Below are 17,021 nucleotides of genomic sequence, written 5' to 3' on the forward strand. Positions count from 1 at the left end.
AAAACTCTCCCGATCACATGCATGCAGTCCATGGCACGCGCATACCTGCAAAGCGTGATGCATGCATGTCTGACTCACGCAGGTACTTGCACAGCCAAAAAGGCTGCACATGCAGAGCTTTCACGCTCCGTTTGATCTGGCTCACACAGCGTTCACAAGTCACCTGGTCCCGCTGCTATTGGCCTTGTTATTGCACTTGGCTTGAGTCTGGACCATGTTCGACGTTGACACACACGCGGGCACTGTCAGTCCAGAGCCAAGCCAGGCCAGAGCCCAGGTATGCATCATTGCAATGCAGGGTAGGGGTCATCTGCATACACAGCTTGATTGATTGTGTCGTTGCGAATGACAGAGCAAGCTCTCTGCGTGCGCGTATGCCCTGCTACAGTCTTTACAGACTACATACACTACCATACGGTTCTCACTCTCAGATTGAGTTTGTCGTAGTTGGCTTACTTCTCGAATAGGTTGCTCTCAGCTATGGTCGTCGTTGGCGCTGGCCACTATTGTTGGAGGCAGTAGTGCTGGCCGAGGTAGGAAGAAATCCACATCCACCTACAGATCCGTGATCTGAGCGCACTCTGACCGGTCTCTGCTGGATACATACCTTGCACGTCGTTTGTTTCATTGTCGTGCTGTTACTAGTGTTAGTGCGAAGGGCAGGCATCACCTGGAAATCAAGAGGCTTTGTTGTTGCACTGCTTTGATAAATTTCGCACAATGGTTTGCTTGAAGTCAGCACTAGGGCACCAGCATTCTTCAGCCATGGTGTCTCGTTCCTCACATGGGACACTCTTCATCAGCGTTCTCTTGGCGTACAGCTTGCTGTTGTTGAGTCCGCGTGCGGAGGCCACCCTGATCTGGTCGCAATGGTCGACTTTCAGTGCTTGTCCTAGTATTAGTGACTGCGGTATCCAGCCGATGCAGAACAGATCGAGGACGTGCGTGGACGCGACCATTCCCGACTCGGCTGGTGGTGGCTGTGTGGGCAATGCTAGCGAGCAGCGTCCTTGTGGCACACTCATACCCTGCTCAGGTACGTACACTACAGTCAGGACAAGGAGTGATTTATGTCTTTCAACAATGATATTCTTTCATTTCGTGAATGCATGAACACTCCCAAAGCCAAGAAACCGCCTCTTGTGTTTCTTCTTTTACTTTCTTCTATTCATCATTGCCAAGTCGTCGTTTGAGAGTAGATTCAGCAAATTGCGTTAGATGGTTAGCCAATGTAGCCTCGTTCGTACCGAGTATAATGTTTTACTAGTGCTGTCAGTGTCAGTGAATGTTTTGTAGAAAGATTTTTGTTGCTCGATCGTACACTGTTGAACGGCTGTCTGTGTTGCACGGTTGTCCGTGCAACATGTTCCAGTCTCAGGTAGGGGAGTACGAGTCTCTGTTTGACTTGGTTGTCCTCCCCCCTTGATCCTGATTTGAAGTCTGGTGTTTGCCTAGCCGAAGGTAGCTAGCGAGTCCTGATGCTATGCACCATGTGGTGCGTGTAGGGATGGAGCTGCCTGGGCGCAGCTGTGTCCGCGAGATGTAAGACATGTCAGCCGTGCACGAAGACGGAATTTGAACAGCACAACTACTGTAGCTCCAGCTAGCAACACGCCACTGAAAACAGTGGAAAATAATTGAAAGAAAAAAAGCGATCGTTGACCATCATTCAGTCATGCATGTGATAATATGAACGAGCCTACTATCTCCCCGACCATCTCAGCTGATTCCTGTATCCCAACAATCGCGGCGTGACCTCGCAGATCGCTGCCACACTCTGCCCCATTTCAATCCGTGTTTTGTTGTGCTTGGGGTATGAAGGGCCCCGAGCTATCCACTCCATTCACGGGCGTTGATTATCATTTTCATGTGTTCGACCTACTGGCGGTGACGATTTCCGTGGATTCACCACAGCGGATCAGTTAGACCTTTCTCAGCGAATCGATCCTATTTCCTGCCGCTTGTCCAGTGCGTTCTGCGCCATGTCTCTGAGAGGTGCACTGTGTATACGCGTAACCTTGGGCGCTCATCAGAAGCGTCTCGTTGACGAGGTGCTTCTGCTGTTTGCTTTTCTTGTGTCTTGGCTTGTAACGCTCGTACACTGTCGTATCGAGGTGAAAGAATACCTAACGCAGCTGCATAAAATAAATTTTGTTGGCAGTAGAAATGGAATTTTCTCTCTATTGCTGCGACAGCTGACAGTTCACCTTCTCATTCAAGCGACAGTGATTGTTCAGCTCGACTTGTGACTTGTGAGCATGATCGCCGCCGTTTGTGCGGGTACTACTACTGGTGCTAGTGTGAAAGGTCAAGGTCGAAAAATGTTGACGTGAGCCCTACCCTGCAGCTCTCCACCACCAGCGCTACACAGAACAGCACGCCGTTGACATTCTCCAGCGTGCTGCTCAAACCGAAAACTTCGCTGATATTTTTTTGATATCGCCCGCCATGCCGACGGTAGCTTATCTGCGTGTTTCTTTTCTGTGTGTCTCGGCCTGACTGTCGAATTTCGTACCATGTACCAAAGAAGTCTTCTTTTCCGAAGCTGAAGTCCTGGCTCGTCCGTCCCAGTACATACACGATCGACGCAGTGTCACTCCAAAAGCATCGAGTCAAAATGGGGGGAATTACCGGTACGACCCAGACGCGCTCGTACACGCGATACTAGACTGTCACTGAGAGATGCTACGAGTGCCACTTCAGTCTTCGTTGACGCGTGTAGCACTGAAAAGGATTGCAATTATTTTTCGCGAAATCAAACTCTCGACTATCGCAGAAGGAATGCCGGTGGGAGAATGATAGAAATGAAGCATGCCGAGCGAGCTGCACTTCGTTTGCCGCCATGCGGCCGAGTGGATCAGACAAGCATTCTGCAGTGTGCTGTGTTGTTGATTCTCGTTGATTTTGCACAACCGTGAAAGAACGTAGCTGCAGAAAGAATCAGTTTGGTTCTTGCTCGATCGCCGCACTATGTTGTAGGATATGAGGGCAGTGCATTTGATAGATCAGCAGCTACTCATACTTCTTGTGTACACGTAGTGGTGTAGCACTGCTATCGCATCCACTGACTACAACTATTATTACTTCAAGTACAACGAGTCCTCAGGCAAATCAAGGGAAGTAAAGCAGGTCTGTCTTTGCAGTTTCGTGTGTCGGCGTCAGCTGATCCTCGTCTCGCTTGGCTTCCTGCGATCGAAGTGGCTGCATGCCTTGCACGCTGAACGCGCCGACTGGCCTTCTTCAATACAGATGAGACGAGACGCAGAATGCACGTGCGACTTTCAAGTTTCAGTGTGAGCGACGTGTGGTACGGCTATGCCTCGTATGACTATGATCCTCCACTGGCAGTGGCCTTCGTTCTTTCGTCCTGAGCATGAGACGTTCTGTCGTTTGTAGGGTAATGTAGGAGCAGTTGTGACGGCTTTTGATCTGCGCGTCAACGGCGATACATTTTATCTGCGAGTCTAGAAGCAGCACAAATAATAATTGACCTGTCAGCACGTCACCTGGCGATGTGGATCTATTTGTGCAGGAGCTAGCGGTCAATTATGTCCTGAGAATAAATAGGCTGATCAGCTGACGAGGTGGATAAGCCTCTCCTCCTCCCAGCCCTTTGCTACGTCCCAGGTGGCCACTGCTGATGTCCACAGTTTCGCTTGAGCGGAGGTGCTTCCAGACCGGCCACTTGAGCAGCTCTTGTGCGAGTCGAAATCGAGAATCATTTTTGTCACGGCACACACCTTCACTTGTCGCGTACAGACAGCGATTGTGCTGCAACACAAAGATAACTAAGCAGCTACAAGCACAAACACTTGGGACAGACTCAGTGAGCAGTAATCATCTGCAGACCTCAGCAGAAATACACAAATGCACATGCTCCGTGTGCGTGCGTGGCACGTGGACTGTCTTGCGCAATACCAAAAACAAAACTGACTCACATGATGTAGAGGAAAACTAAGAAATCGCATATTTACATGATTGTGTTGATGATTGTACCAGTACAATACTTGTACCCAGGTAACAAATGAAATACATGTACACTCTGTATCGTCTGTTACCTGTGTAAATTGACAGGGTGCCAGGACACTTCGGGTAAATAATTGGGATGCAAAGTTTAAAGGGGAAGTCCGGTGAAAAATTTAAATTTCAGGGTCGGTAGAGTTTCGGCCGCTGAGTCGAATGGTGTTGGTCCCACGTGTCTCCGACAAAGCGTTCTCGAGATATTTCCGTTTGAAAAACTGAGTTTCGGGGGCTGCGCCATGACGTCATGCGGCCGCGCCACACCCTCTGCAACGTCATAGCGTGCAGCTAGGTCAAAAGGAGTGCGTGAAAGCAATAGTGTCAGTGCTATTTCAAATGATTTGGCGCCTGATATTAGGTGGTGCAAGCGACCCCGAAGACATGTAACTCCGTGTGAGAGTGAGGATGCAGCCATGGCTGACCTTCACGAGTTCGGTCTGGGGCTGAGAACCTAGTCAGCTGAAGAAATGGCCGCGCGGGCCGGTCAAGAGTGAGCGCTACTGAGTTTCCGACTGATGAAGGAGCAGCAGCTATTGCAGACGAGGCTGATGTAATTATCAGATCGCTGGAGAGCAGGGTCGCCAAAATGGAGAAGAGTGATGCGAGTGCTCTAAATGTTGTTCCATACCGATTAGATTCGCTTAGACTCCAGTAGCCTGCCACATGGTGATGTTTTGGTGCGAACTTGGAATATTTCGGACTACTCAATTGGAGAACAGTGCAGGCTCTTTGAACCACGGGCACGACTCTTCGCTCGCAACGCTATGGAATCTGAAAGTTCTAGGTCCGAGAGCTGTTCGCTGTTTTGTCACTTGTCACGGTTGTGCACTCATCGCTGTAGCATAAAATAATGAGGCGCCGCGGGTGCGGAAAACTAAAATTTTCTTTCTCAAAGCACAACCACCGGCACCGGCAAGGAGAAACGCACGTTCTCTGACTACATGACTGTACGACTGATACGAGTGCAGTACATGACAAGTCCGTGTGTTGACTAGTTTTCTGAGTCTTGTGTCAGTTGTGACATGAGTTTGTTGACTGCACTACAGCTAGATAACACACTGCACGCACTGCATGCACGCAGCGCAGAGCGCATAGACCATGTAGACCATGGTAGACGGGCTAACGGAAAAGTCCAACTCGGAAACGGCCAAAATACGGTATAACCTCCAGGTTTACCGAGCTGAACATCACAGGGTACGTAGTGTTTGTAACACTGAATCGAATGGTCTTAGTCCGAAGAAGCTGCGGTAAACGGTTCCCCAATCGAACGCGCTCCGAATATGGCCATTTTTGTACACAACTAGATGGTGTGGCTACCTGGCTGCACGCTGTGACGTCATCACCTGGATCTGGGTGATGCGCGCTCAAATTCGCACATGTTCGATTGGGCGTATCTGACGAACCATAAGCCGTAGCCTCCTCGGACAAAGACCATTCGACTCAGCGCCCCGAACTCTACGGACTGTGAAATTTAAATTTTTCACCGGACTTCCCCTTTAATTCGAAAGGAAAAGTCATACTTGTTGGTCGAAATATCGGCTGTAGTCATATGTGTACAACCCAACAGTACGCTTGTACGTGAAATATAAACCGACATACAAACCGAGGCGAAGGCGAGGTTTGTGCGGAGGTTTATATTTCACGTACAAGCGAACTAGTGGGATGTATTATACTTATGCTGACCTTCATACAAACTGACAGTCAACTTCTTCCTGTTTCTATGGTAGAGGTCTATATGGGGTTTGTATGAGGTTTATATGCCCAGTATAAGCCGCCAGCATGATGGGCAAGTTGACTGGAAGTTTGTATGAAAGGTCAGCATAATATAGGATACTGCATAGCATACCAATGTATACACGGTGACTCGACTGTGCATAGACCATAGTACATGTGCATGCAAAAAGGAACGATCTAGACTACTTGAGGCTGACCTTCCAGTTCCCGACAGCACTGTAGGGGCCTAGTGATCCTAATGCTTCTGGATACTACTACTGTTCGTGACATGAATTGTAGAAGAAAAGAAAGGACAACAAATGTTACAAATCATGACTAGCTGTTCACCAATGCAACCAGATCGTATTCAGTCGGCTAGTGTGACTTTGTTGTCCTTCTTTTTTATCCATGATTACATTCGCTCAACATCCGAGTTCAATTGTGGAAGAGTTTTATTTTACTGCACCTTGCATTCATTTTGTCTCTTTTTCCATTCACAGGCTATTGGAGTCCCTGGACGAACTGGACGGAGTGCATGGACATCTGCGATAGCGGGGAGGAGAAGAGATTCCGCGAGTGTCTCAGCGACAACAGCACCGTCGTGTTTCCCGAGTGCGTCGGCGGCGGCCCCTACGTGGAGACTCGGTCGTGCGGAGTGCCGACGGGGCAAGGTGAGTTTCAGCACACCACACGTCTTCTGTTGAGGATACCTGTTGGTGCGGTCAATCTTGTGAACATCGACTCTTGATGTGCATGAGACGTGTGTTGTTGTCCACGAGTTGTTGTTGGTGATACCTGCTGATACTCCTAGATGTGGCCAGGAGATACATAGTGCGACTACCATCTCCACAAGGTCTTATACTACTGCCGTGGACATGGAAATCCAGTCGAACGACCCGGGCCAGCGCCCTCAGTGTTGTACAGAACGTCGCATGCAGTGCACATGTTGATCCGATGCAACCAGCGCGCTGCAGCGCATAAATGAATGTGTGTACCGGTCCGTTTGCGTAGTCACGGCTGCATCGCCAGCGCCCTGGGGCCACTAGACGTGCGACCGGATTTCCATGTCCACGATAGTACTTGGTTTCTGCTGAAAGACGTTCAGTCGTATGAGTAACCAAGTACTTAGTACGTATTCTGACAATAGCGAGAGTTCCCAGATTGCCTAGAGTGCTCAACACCACAAGGATGGAGCATTAGCACAAAGGCAGAAGAGAACAGAGACAGCCGGCTTGAGTTGTCTGAGGATTGCCTTAGCTTTGCTATGTGCATGAAACGCAGCGTTACAACAATGACCTAGCCGGCTGTCTCTGTTCTCTTCTGCCGCTGTGGTAAGTACTCTGATATAACATACTCTTGCTTGGTATGGACATTGTCTGTAGCACTAGGGTGTATTCATCCAGACTGAAGTAAGTTCCGATAACATAGATGTACATGTACCTCGAATACTAAGTACACTTTTCCGCTGCCCGTGAAGGTCTGTCTTATCCAAGCTCTACTGTGCCCTAGCTGAGACGCCCCGCTGTACCATAGAGAACACTGACATCTGCTTGGACTCTCTGTTACTTTGTGTATGAGTGGCACTGATCAGAGAAAGGTTACTTGTTGACACAGTATACTCTCATCTCCTGGAATATTTGCAAAGTTGAAATGGGAGAAGTCGAAGAAAAAATTGTCTGCCACCACCAGGACTCGAACTTGGGACCCTCACTTATACCATGGTCGGCGATGCTCTACCGTTAAGCTATGGTGTAGTGGTCATTCCAGCAGCAACCGTTCAGCACCCTGAAATATGTTCGCCTTGTGTGGTTTTGGTTTGTAGATCCCCTCAACTCGTACATGTATGCAGGCACGTCACACACGCTACCATCAGTATGACCATGGTCGTACCACTTTTCGTCCAGGATGATCCGCCCAGAGCGCCTGTTGGGTGCTAAACCGTGTCCTGTTGGTCGGAAAACTATGATCCCCCCCCCCCGCCCCCGCCCGGGACACCCCGACCCCTGATCGCACCACTCCCCACTGCCCTGTGATACCCCTGTACACAAGCAAGCTGGGCATGCCCCCCGGTGGTACAACTCCTCATTGCCCTGTGATGCCTCTGTGTATGTGTCTTGCTGTGTGCGACTTGCTGTATATGTGTCTTGCTGTGTGTGTGTGTGTTTCCCCCTCTCAGCGGCCAACACGGAGGTGCAGCTCTTTCGGCTGCCAGCGCAGGCTTTCGTCGGTGGCGTGTCCGTGCTGATCTGCTGCCTGGAGGCGGCCAGCGGCAGCACTCTGGAACGCTTCTTCTTCAACCAGCAGCAGCTGGTGAATCGCAGCGGCCTGTACATCTCCAGCTCTCTGCTGCGCTTCGACGCCGTCTTCACCACGCTGCAGGCCACCGACTCGGGGCTGTACGGCTGCCAGGCGATGGATCGACTGATCTCCGTTCGCAACATTGTCCTCACAGGTGAGTGTCATTGCGATGGAATAGCATTCTTTGAAAGTACAGTAAAACCTGTAACTAAAGACCACCGTGACTAAAGACCACCGTGACTAAAGACCACCATGACTAAAGACCACCATGACTAGAGACCACCATGACTAGAGACCACCGTGACTAAAGACCACCGTGACTAGAGACCACCATGACTAGAGACCACCATGACTAGAGACCACCATGACTAGAGACCACCGTGACTAAAGACCACCATGACTAGAGACCACCATGACTAGAGACCACCGTGACTAAAGACCACCATGACTAGAGACCACCGTGACTAAAGACCACCATGACTAGAGACCACCATGACTAGAGACCACCGTGACTAGAGACCACCGTGACTAGCGACCAGCCTGGTACTACAGACCACTTCGTCCGGCATGGACGGTCTCACGTTCACATACGGTTGTGCGGTGCAAACTTCTAACTAAGGACCACCTGCCGCTAAAGATCGCTTTCTCTGGCCCAAGGAGTGGTCGTTAGTCACGGGTTTTACTGTATGGGACCGTACCCTCTAAGGCGCGTGCCGCGTATGGGTTCCTGGGTGCCCGGAACCCTCCTTTTTTTGCTCGAAATGCAGGATTTTGCTTCATTTTTTGAAATTTTTCCCGGGGAGGTCCCCGGAACCCCCCCCCCCCCTTGAAAGGCACCGGCGCACGCACCTGCCTCTGTAACGCATGCCGCCATTTCCGTAAGAAACCGGCAGACCCACACTCCAGCAGGGTAACTTCCATTGCACTCACTGACATTCGACCCAACGTGATCAACTGGCATCCTGGACCAGTTTCGATTACAGTAAAACCTGTGTTGGCCGTACCCTGTGCCAAGTGGATTCCTGTAGTGAAAGGACTAATTTTCAAACACCAAAGTGCTGTGGATCGAACACGCATGCATGGGTCAAGCCGAATCCTTTCGCATCAGGGCAGGTTTTACCGCATATCAGTGGATTTGTACAAGTGGACGCCCAGCCACATTCGTATCACGTCTAAGGAGTCGAGGGCAATGCACGGTTGGGGCGCCAAATATGTACTTTGGGTTGGATTTCACCAAGCACAACTGTACTATTTAAGGATCATTGCCTGTTTGGTTGAATGACTATAAATAAAATATTAAGAACAGGATGTACTACGAGCTAAATTGATTATGACCAATATGCTTCCAGTATCAGTACGATGTATATGCCACTGCTGTTGAAGATGCCATGATGAGGTCTGCCACAGTACATGGCTTAGGAGAGACAGGTACTCTAGAGTGGTGTTCACATCAGTTGGTCATGTGACTCAACTTGTGCAGAAAGTGACCATGGCATGTGGACAGTGGAACCAAGTTACGACAATTTGAGCAGTGATGTGTATGCACTGCACAAACTGGCACAGTTGCACACGAGTAAACTCGTGCTTCGGACGTTAGGTCGTTTTTGAACACGAGTTAACTCGTGGTTCGGGCTCAAATGGTTAAGGCAAGCATCATGTGAGCCATGTACACAGAGGTTGGCAGGAGTGGAAGCAACAAGGATGTACCGTATGGTCATGTAGCCACTCGATATCAGCTCGATGATGTCAGTCAAGCTCTGTCATCACCAGGCGGAGAATTGTCTCTGCCCGTGATGGTACAGCAGGGCTGTAGCACCCGGTCCAGCAGGTCCAGCCAAGGCCGGACTTTATTCACGAAAAAGTTGACTAACCCAATTTACTCATTCACTGGTTTGAGGGAAAGACACAACCCCCTCCACACACCCACACCCAACCCAATTTATGCAAAATGTGTTTTTTGTCAATAATGTTCATTTCCAGTGAAGAATCTCATTTCGCCAGGCCACCTGAAGTATGGGTGCTACGGCCCGGTACAGCCTCTGTGTCACATGCCTGCTTGCCTCCATGTGAACAGTGAACAGAGCAAGCCTGTATCTCACTCACCTTCCTCCTTTGTTTACCAGTAAGAATACTGAGTGTGGGCAACTACTTCCGCGCCACCTTTCACCAGTCCGTTTTCTTTTTTTATCATGTCTCTTCTTTGCCAGTGAATGATCGGCCTACGACGGCAACGACAGAGACCCCGACAACAACAGCAGTGACGACAGATGCACCGGAACCACCTTCTAGTCCAACAGTCAGCACTACAACGATGGAAATTGCTGCAACTACTCAAGGAAGAGTAGGAGGTGACGGTGAGTGAGAATTTCACTTGCCTGAATATCACATCCATTGTGTCACAAATACTGTGCTGTGTGTGCTGGTGAATGTCTGAGAATGTGCGGGGTATGTGCTGCAGGGTGAGTTTGCGTGTGTGTGTGTGGGGGGGCGTGTGTATGTGTGTGTGTGTGTGTGTGTGTGTGTGTGTGTGTGTGCGTGTGTGTGTGTGTGTGTGTGTGCGCGGGTGTGTGCGTGCCTCTGTGCGTGCGGGTGGGCGCACGGGTAGGTTGTCGTATGGGTGCGTGGACATGCGGGTAGGTGTGTGTGTGTGCATGCATGCGTGGACATCCTTGCATCAGCATACCTGTACAAGTATCTGCAGGAGGAAACTGTTTGATATACTACACAATCAAGTTTCTTATCGGGGCACTCTGGGACCAAAATGCGGTCAAGACTGAGAATAATGCATAGCCCAAACCAATCGTCCTTGTTGATAAGTCAGATAAAGCCATAAGGCCGATTCCACACTACGCCGAAAGTGGCTTTGCCTTGAAGGCATAAAGTGGCGTATAAAGTGAAGCTGCATTCACACCTACAAGTGTCGATCACGGGACTTTGCTTTGAAGGTTAGACTGTGAGGCTTTCCTGTGCTTGATCTAGCAACGGCGGTAGTGGAGAGGCTCTTTGTTGGTCCAAATCCTCGAATATCACCCATTTTTGCGTGCCCAATCTTGAAATTTGACCACGCTAGCGCGCGCTGTGTAGGCGGATTCCAGATCATAGGTCGAATATTTGTCAACCTCGCCAACAGGCATTCCGGTGGCAGTTTTCGTTGTGTATGTCTCGTACAGTCCTTTCGCCTTCGTTTTCATGTTGTCGATTTTGGAATGGACGATCGATGCAGTATAGATTGCCTCCTCCCGGAGCTGTTCAGCAAACAAATTCAGCTTGATGGCGATCTCCTCCGGCGTAGCTCCTGCGAACTGTACCGCCCGGAGGTCGCCTCAAATGTCCGCTCCAAAGCTCAATCAGCTTGCCCTCAAGCTCCTGGCTAAACATGACCCTAGGCATTGTTGACAGCCCACAACTCACACAACTGAAAGATACGACAGGGAACACATTCGGAAAAAAATCGAAAGGCTGAAAAAAAGTCAGAAAAGTGTCCTGAAAAGGTAAAAAGTTGCCTTGAAAGAGGGTGCTGGTGTTGCTTTGTAGACAACAAGCACTTTTCACTCTCGCGCGTTTCTCAAAGTGATCGCGACGGCAACTTGCCTGAAAAGTGCCTGAAAAATGGCTTTTTAGACAGGATTTGGTGTAGTGTGGAATCGGCCTAACGCAGACGAAAATGATGATGTACCTTGTGCACCGAAGGACACAAATAATAGCTCACCTGAATCTGAAGTGTGCCCTGTTGAGAGAGTGGTCAATATTATTTTAGAGGTTACTGGTATGCGAATGAGGTCATAATTGTGAGGCAGTGGAATCGCTTATGGGCGTCATCTATACAGCACGAGTCAGCGGAACAGGTGTGTGCTATGTAAACAGTGTGAGTCGTCTAGGCATCACTGTGCCGAGACTTGCTAAAGCATCTCAACTGATGATGTCATCATAAAACCTGGTAGGAAATTGATGATGTAATCATAAAACCTGGTAGGAAATTCTGAGAAAGGAGAATCCAGGGTACTTAGTAGATTGTACAATTGGCATGCTAGTGCAGTATTTAGCACGTGTCTCCATGCCATCTCTATTAATCCGCGTACGTGTTTTGTGGGCTTGTTTGTGCGTGTGTGTGTATGTGTGTATTTGTGTGTGTGTATGTGTGTGTGCGTGATTGCATGTGTGTGTGTGTGTGTGCATGCGTATATCTTTGCATGTGTGTGCATTCCATGTGTGTGCATTGCATGTGTGTGCATTGCATGTGTGTGCGTGTATGTGCATGTGCACCGGGCAATGCATGTGTGTTTTGTACACAGGTTCAGGCGATGACGGAGGTACAAGCGACACTGTATGGATAGCAGTGTTTGTTCCTATTGGAATCATCCTGATTGTGGTGGTAGTAATCGTCTTTGCCGTTTTATGGTGAGTGGGTTTTACTTCGCAAAACAGTAGAACTGCCCCTCACTGGATGGCCTTGGTGCAGCGGAAACTGTCCTGAGATGCAGGATTCCGCTTGGTCAAGGGATGAACGTTCCATCCACAGCACTTTGGTGGATGAAAATGATACAGGATTCTGCTTGTTACATGGTCCGGCAAACACAGATCTGACTGTAAAAGCAGAAATTTTTGGTGGTGTTTTATTTTCGGTAACTTCGGTGCCGACAATTTTACCGAAGTTATAACGCACCGAAAATGTCGGTACTAGCACGCTTACCTGGAATACGAGTTTACCGAAAAATTCCCTCCACCTAACCACCAATTGTGTAGAATACCAAAATATTACACCAGCGAAAATTTCTGCTTTTACAGTACTGCACAGTAGGGTCCAGCGGATTCTGCCGGTAGAAAAATTGGCAGAATTCGGTACTTTTTCTGGTAAGTTTCATGCATGTTTGGTATTTTGGATAAAGAAATGGAGCAGAATTCGAGGAATTGCCCGCCATAAGGTTTGTATGGTTCTGCCAATTTCACTGCTTTTCGAGCAGAATCTGCGATCTTTTCGAGCAGAATCTGCCGGTCCCTACTACACAGTGAAGCCTGTCTAAGGTGACTGCTCAGGGGACTTACGATTTGAGATCAGTTGCCGTGTACAGGTGGTGTTCTTGTCCAGGGGCATTGAACCGGGAATGCCATGTGTGTGTGTGTGTGTGTGTGTGTGTGTGTGTGCGCGCGCGTGTGTGTGTGTGCGTTTGTGCGTTTGTGTGTGTGTGCGCATGCTTGTGAGTGCGGCCGATTGAGCTAGTCATATTTCAAAGATTCCTTCGGAATCTCTCTTCCCTCTCCCAAGGGAAGAGACAAGCTGGCAGTGAGCAAGTGTGCGTGTGTGTGTGTGTGTGTATGTACACGTTTGTGCACGTTTGTGTCTGTGTGTTCACATGTTTGCATGCATACGTGCATGGTGTGGCTTTGAGCACCTATATCCTGTTCTTTTGTTTTTTCCTTACCGGCCCCCGCCATCGATTAACTTCCAGTTTTCTTCTGGTGACTGTCTAAAAGATACAATTTCATTTTATAATAATTTTACTATTCCTGCTTTTCTGTTGTGATGTCATAGGCATAAGCGAAGTCATCAAGTGCTAGTGGGTAGAAGGTGAGTTCTGACATATCTAGGCTAACACCTATGACTGTTTTGCACGAGATTAAGACAGTACAATACTCGCTATTCGTATTTCCCGCTCCTTCACCATAGCAATGCGATCCCATCAAGTACAGAAGAGTGCATGCTCCAGTGGTTCTCTAGTCTTCATTCTAGTCTTCGTTCTTGTCTTCTTCTCACTCTTGTCTACCCTCTTGTCTTAATACTATTTTATTGTTGATAGGAGCATAAGCGGTGAGGACTCGGTGCAGAAGATCGAGGTTATCACGGCACGGCGAGTGTCACTGACCAAGACCAAAGAGCACAGTCAAGCGTGAGTACTCTGCGATAGAATGCTAGTGTGCATGTGCATGGATCAGCCGCGCTTACCCCAAACTGTTTCACGTTGCTGAGGGCGAAAAGCCTCACCATCACTATGCTCGGTCCCATAATGCAATTGTTCTCTTTGCCTGTGAGCTGTGATCATTGTAAAAAATATGAATTATATAAAACATTGCAGTTGGCTTTGTCATCTTCTTATAGGCTATGAACCCCAGGTGGCTACTGTACACAGGCTAAATACACCAAGCTAACAGCTCTGACTATGTTGAGCCTCTACCAGACCTACAACTCTAGCAAGAGAAATCCAACCTCATCAATATTGTGTTTGTGTGCACAGAACAGTGTTTGTAGTGCTAGGGCTGTATACATTATATAATAGCGCCCGGCGCTACTATTACATTCACGAGGTTGAACTTCTCTGGCTAGTACCGTGATTCACATTAGTTGGACCGGAGGTGGTGGCATGTTCACAACTCAGCAACCTAACGTGGTAGTCTTGAACCGTTCTCCTTTTTGTTTTTTTCATGATCTAGTTTGCCTTGATTGGCTACCGCATGGCTTCTCGTAATAATTTAGCAGTTTTACAGCGATCCAAGAGATGTTAAATTAAGAAATGTATAGATATTAGGATATTTCTCTGTGAATTCCTTTGTTTCCATCATAGAGTAGCTAAAGAATATGCCTGTCTCCACATGCATCCTCTGCTCTCTATTTACAGACCCACCGATCGGCCGCAGTCTGGATCATTTGAGTGAGTTAATCCTGTATGCTTTGTGCACATGTGTGTGTGTGTGTGTGTGTGTGTGTGTGTGTGTGTGTGTACGTGTCTACGTGTGTGTGTGCGTGCACGCGCTTTTTGTGGAAAGAAGCTGGCATTTACAAGGCAAAGTTTGCCGTCAACGTGTTAACTTCTTTCTACTTGTCTTGAAGCCATGTTCAATTAAACCTACGCATTGAATGTCCGTTGCCAGGGACCTTTGCCCTCGGAGCAAAACATGTCATTGCCTCACATTGTCAAGGCTTTTGAGATAGAAAAAATAAGAAAGCAGGACGGGAAATGAATTTGAGACCTTTCCTTTCTGTGTGTAGTGTTTTGATGAGGTGCTGAGCAGCTTCAAGCAAAAGCTTGATGCTATGTTTCTTCCCCTACGCCCGACCAATGCACACACACGCACACATGCACACACACACACACACACACACACACACACATACATACACATATACACACACACATACACACACACACACACACACACACACACACACACACATGTAAACACACACATGCACACACATGCACACATACACATACACACACACACACACGTGCGCGATTTGTGGTGTGGACATCACCTACTTCGTGAAACCCCCACCGTGGGTGATTTCTCCCCCCCCCCCCCCCCGGGCACAACAACTGCTTGACAAGTTTTACATCTTCTTTGTGTGTATTTCCTCTTCTGCTACGCAGACCTGGATGGAAACCCACAGATGTCTAACCTGTTGATTTCAAGTCAAGAAAGACCTAAGAGAGCCATGTGTATCTTGAGACTACTACTCCATTAAGCCGTTTGGCTCAGCGATCCGACTCGAGAGTTTCTCAACTCTGATTGTGGGGACTGAGCATGGATGTGATGATTTCCACAGCCTCCGCTCATCCCTGGTGAGCCAGACGCAGTGCCAACGTCCGCTTGTGTTCTGAAGCTGACAACTACTCGATTCTTCTCCTGCGGATACCGTATGATATGAACTATCTCGCACACACATGCGTGTGTGTGTGTGTACATGTGTGTGTGTACGCATGTGTGTGTATGTGTGTGTGTGTGTATGTGCGTGTGTGTGTGTGTGTGTGTTTGTGTGAACTGTACGAACGGTGAAGAAGATACTGAAGTAAATTCCAGTGCTCTAGGCGCACAGTCTGAGTCGAGTATGCAGACTGCGACATTTTATTTATACAAAAATCCGGACCAAAAAAAGACCGCTTCCCATCCCCCGACAGCTTTTGAATAACGGATACTGAAGTAGCCACCTGTGTCTATCGGACTATCTCCTCTTGCATCAAACGTATCTGTATATTGCTCAACATATTCCAGACTGGGCTTTTCTTGTTTTTGGTGCAAATTCCGTGCATGCCGGTGTGTATATGTGTGTGTATATGCGTTTGAGTGGACAATGCGTATGTGTGCGAACGTGAGCCCGCGAGTGTATGCGTGAGTTTTTGCGCGTGTGTTTGCGCGTGTGTTTGCGAACGCACGGGATCATGACCGGCATACCGCGTCCGTTGTCTCTGCGCGTTTTGCAGGTTCATCGGGAGTGGTTAACCTTAAACCGGTTCTCCCCCTGTTGTGTGTTCGCATGGTGAAAATTTAAAATCTTCTGAAAAGTGATCCGAATATGGTTGCAATGTTTAACTCTTTGCTTTGCTTTTCGCTATATTTTTAAAGTAATTTCTTAACATCTTCCCAAGTGGTTAACTCCAAGCCTAAGCCATCATGTTTCTGCACATATCATGTTGCTGCACGTTTTATTGAACACTTGAATAGTCGACATCACCTCACACTAACCCGAATGCATCACAAAGCCAAAGATTATCTCTAGACTCTGCTGAAGTTGACGTGCTTGTGGTGTGTTGATTAGGCGTGTGTGTATGTGTGTGTGTGTGTGTGTGTGTGTGTGTGTGTGTGTGTGTGTGTGTGTGTGTGTGTGCATGCGTGCGTGTGTACATATTTCTTGGCGGTGGCTGGGATGTTGGTGGCGAAGCTGGCTCATTTGGTGGTTGTGTGTGTGTTGGTGTGTGTGTGGGGGGGGGGGGGGGGGGGTAGCCTGTGGAGGCTTGATTCCACTATGCCGCCTCATTCCACCTTTGCATGCCTTTGCGGTCTGATAATTCGCAGCAAGTAGATGCCTACAGAGAAGTACATGATTGTATGTATTAGAGTGTTTACTTGTTTTTTCAATTTCGAACGTGAGAAAATATGTGCGTTAAATCTTTTTTTCACCAGGAGTCGGCCTTCCGTCGCATTGAAATCTCACGTTGCAACGTGAAAAGCGCCATTTCGGCCGCGTGGAATCTCAAGTTCTAAATTGAAAAAACGCG

At 48.4% G+C, this 17,021-nt stretch overlaps 1 protein-coding gene across 1 annotated transcript; it reads left to right on the forward strand.

Annotated features, from left to right (window-relative positions):
• The first annotated feature begins 347 nt into the window (after positions 1-347).
• On the forward strand, positions 348-16,538 carry LOC135826102 (uncharacterized). Its single transcript, XM_065338739.1, has 9 exons — positions 348-1,036; positions 6,234-6,404; positions 7,910-8,185; positions 10,239-10,385; positions 12,324-12,429; positions 13,562-13,597; positions 13,827-13,916; positions 14,643-14,675; positions 15,396-16,538. Exons 1-9 carry the CDS (start codon positions 721-723, stop codon positions 15,421-15,423), a joined length of 1,203 nt encoding a protein of 400 aa, XP_065194811.1. The 5' UTR covers positions 348-720; the 3' UTR covers positions 15,424-16,538.
• Positions 16,539-17,021: the final 483 nt, after the last annotated feature.

This window comes from Sycon ciliatum, chromosome 10 (genome assembly GCF_964019385.1).
Source record: "Sycon ciliatum chromosome 10, ocSycCili1.1, whole genome shotgun sequence".
NCBI lineage: Eukaryota > Metazoa > Porifera > Calcarea > Leucosolenida > Sycettidae > Sycon > Sycon ciliatum.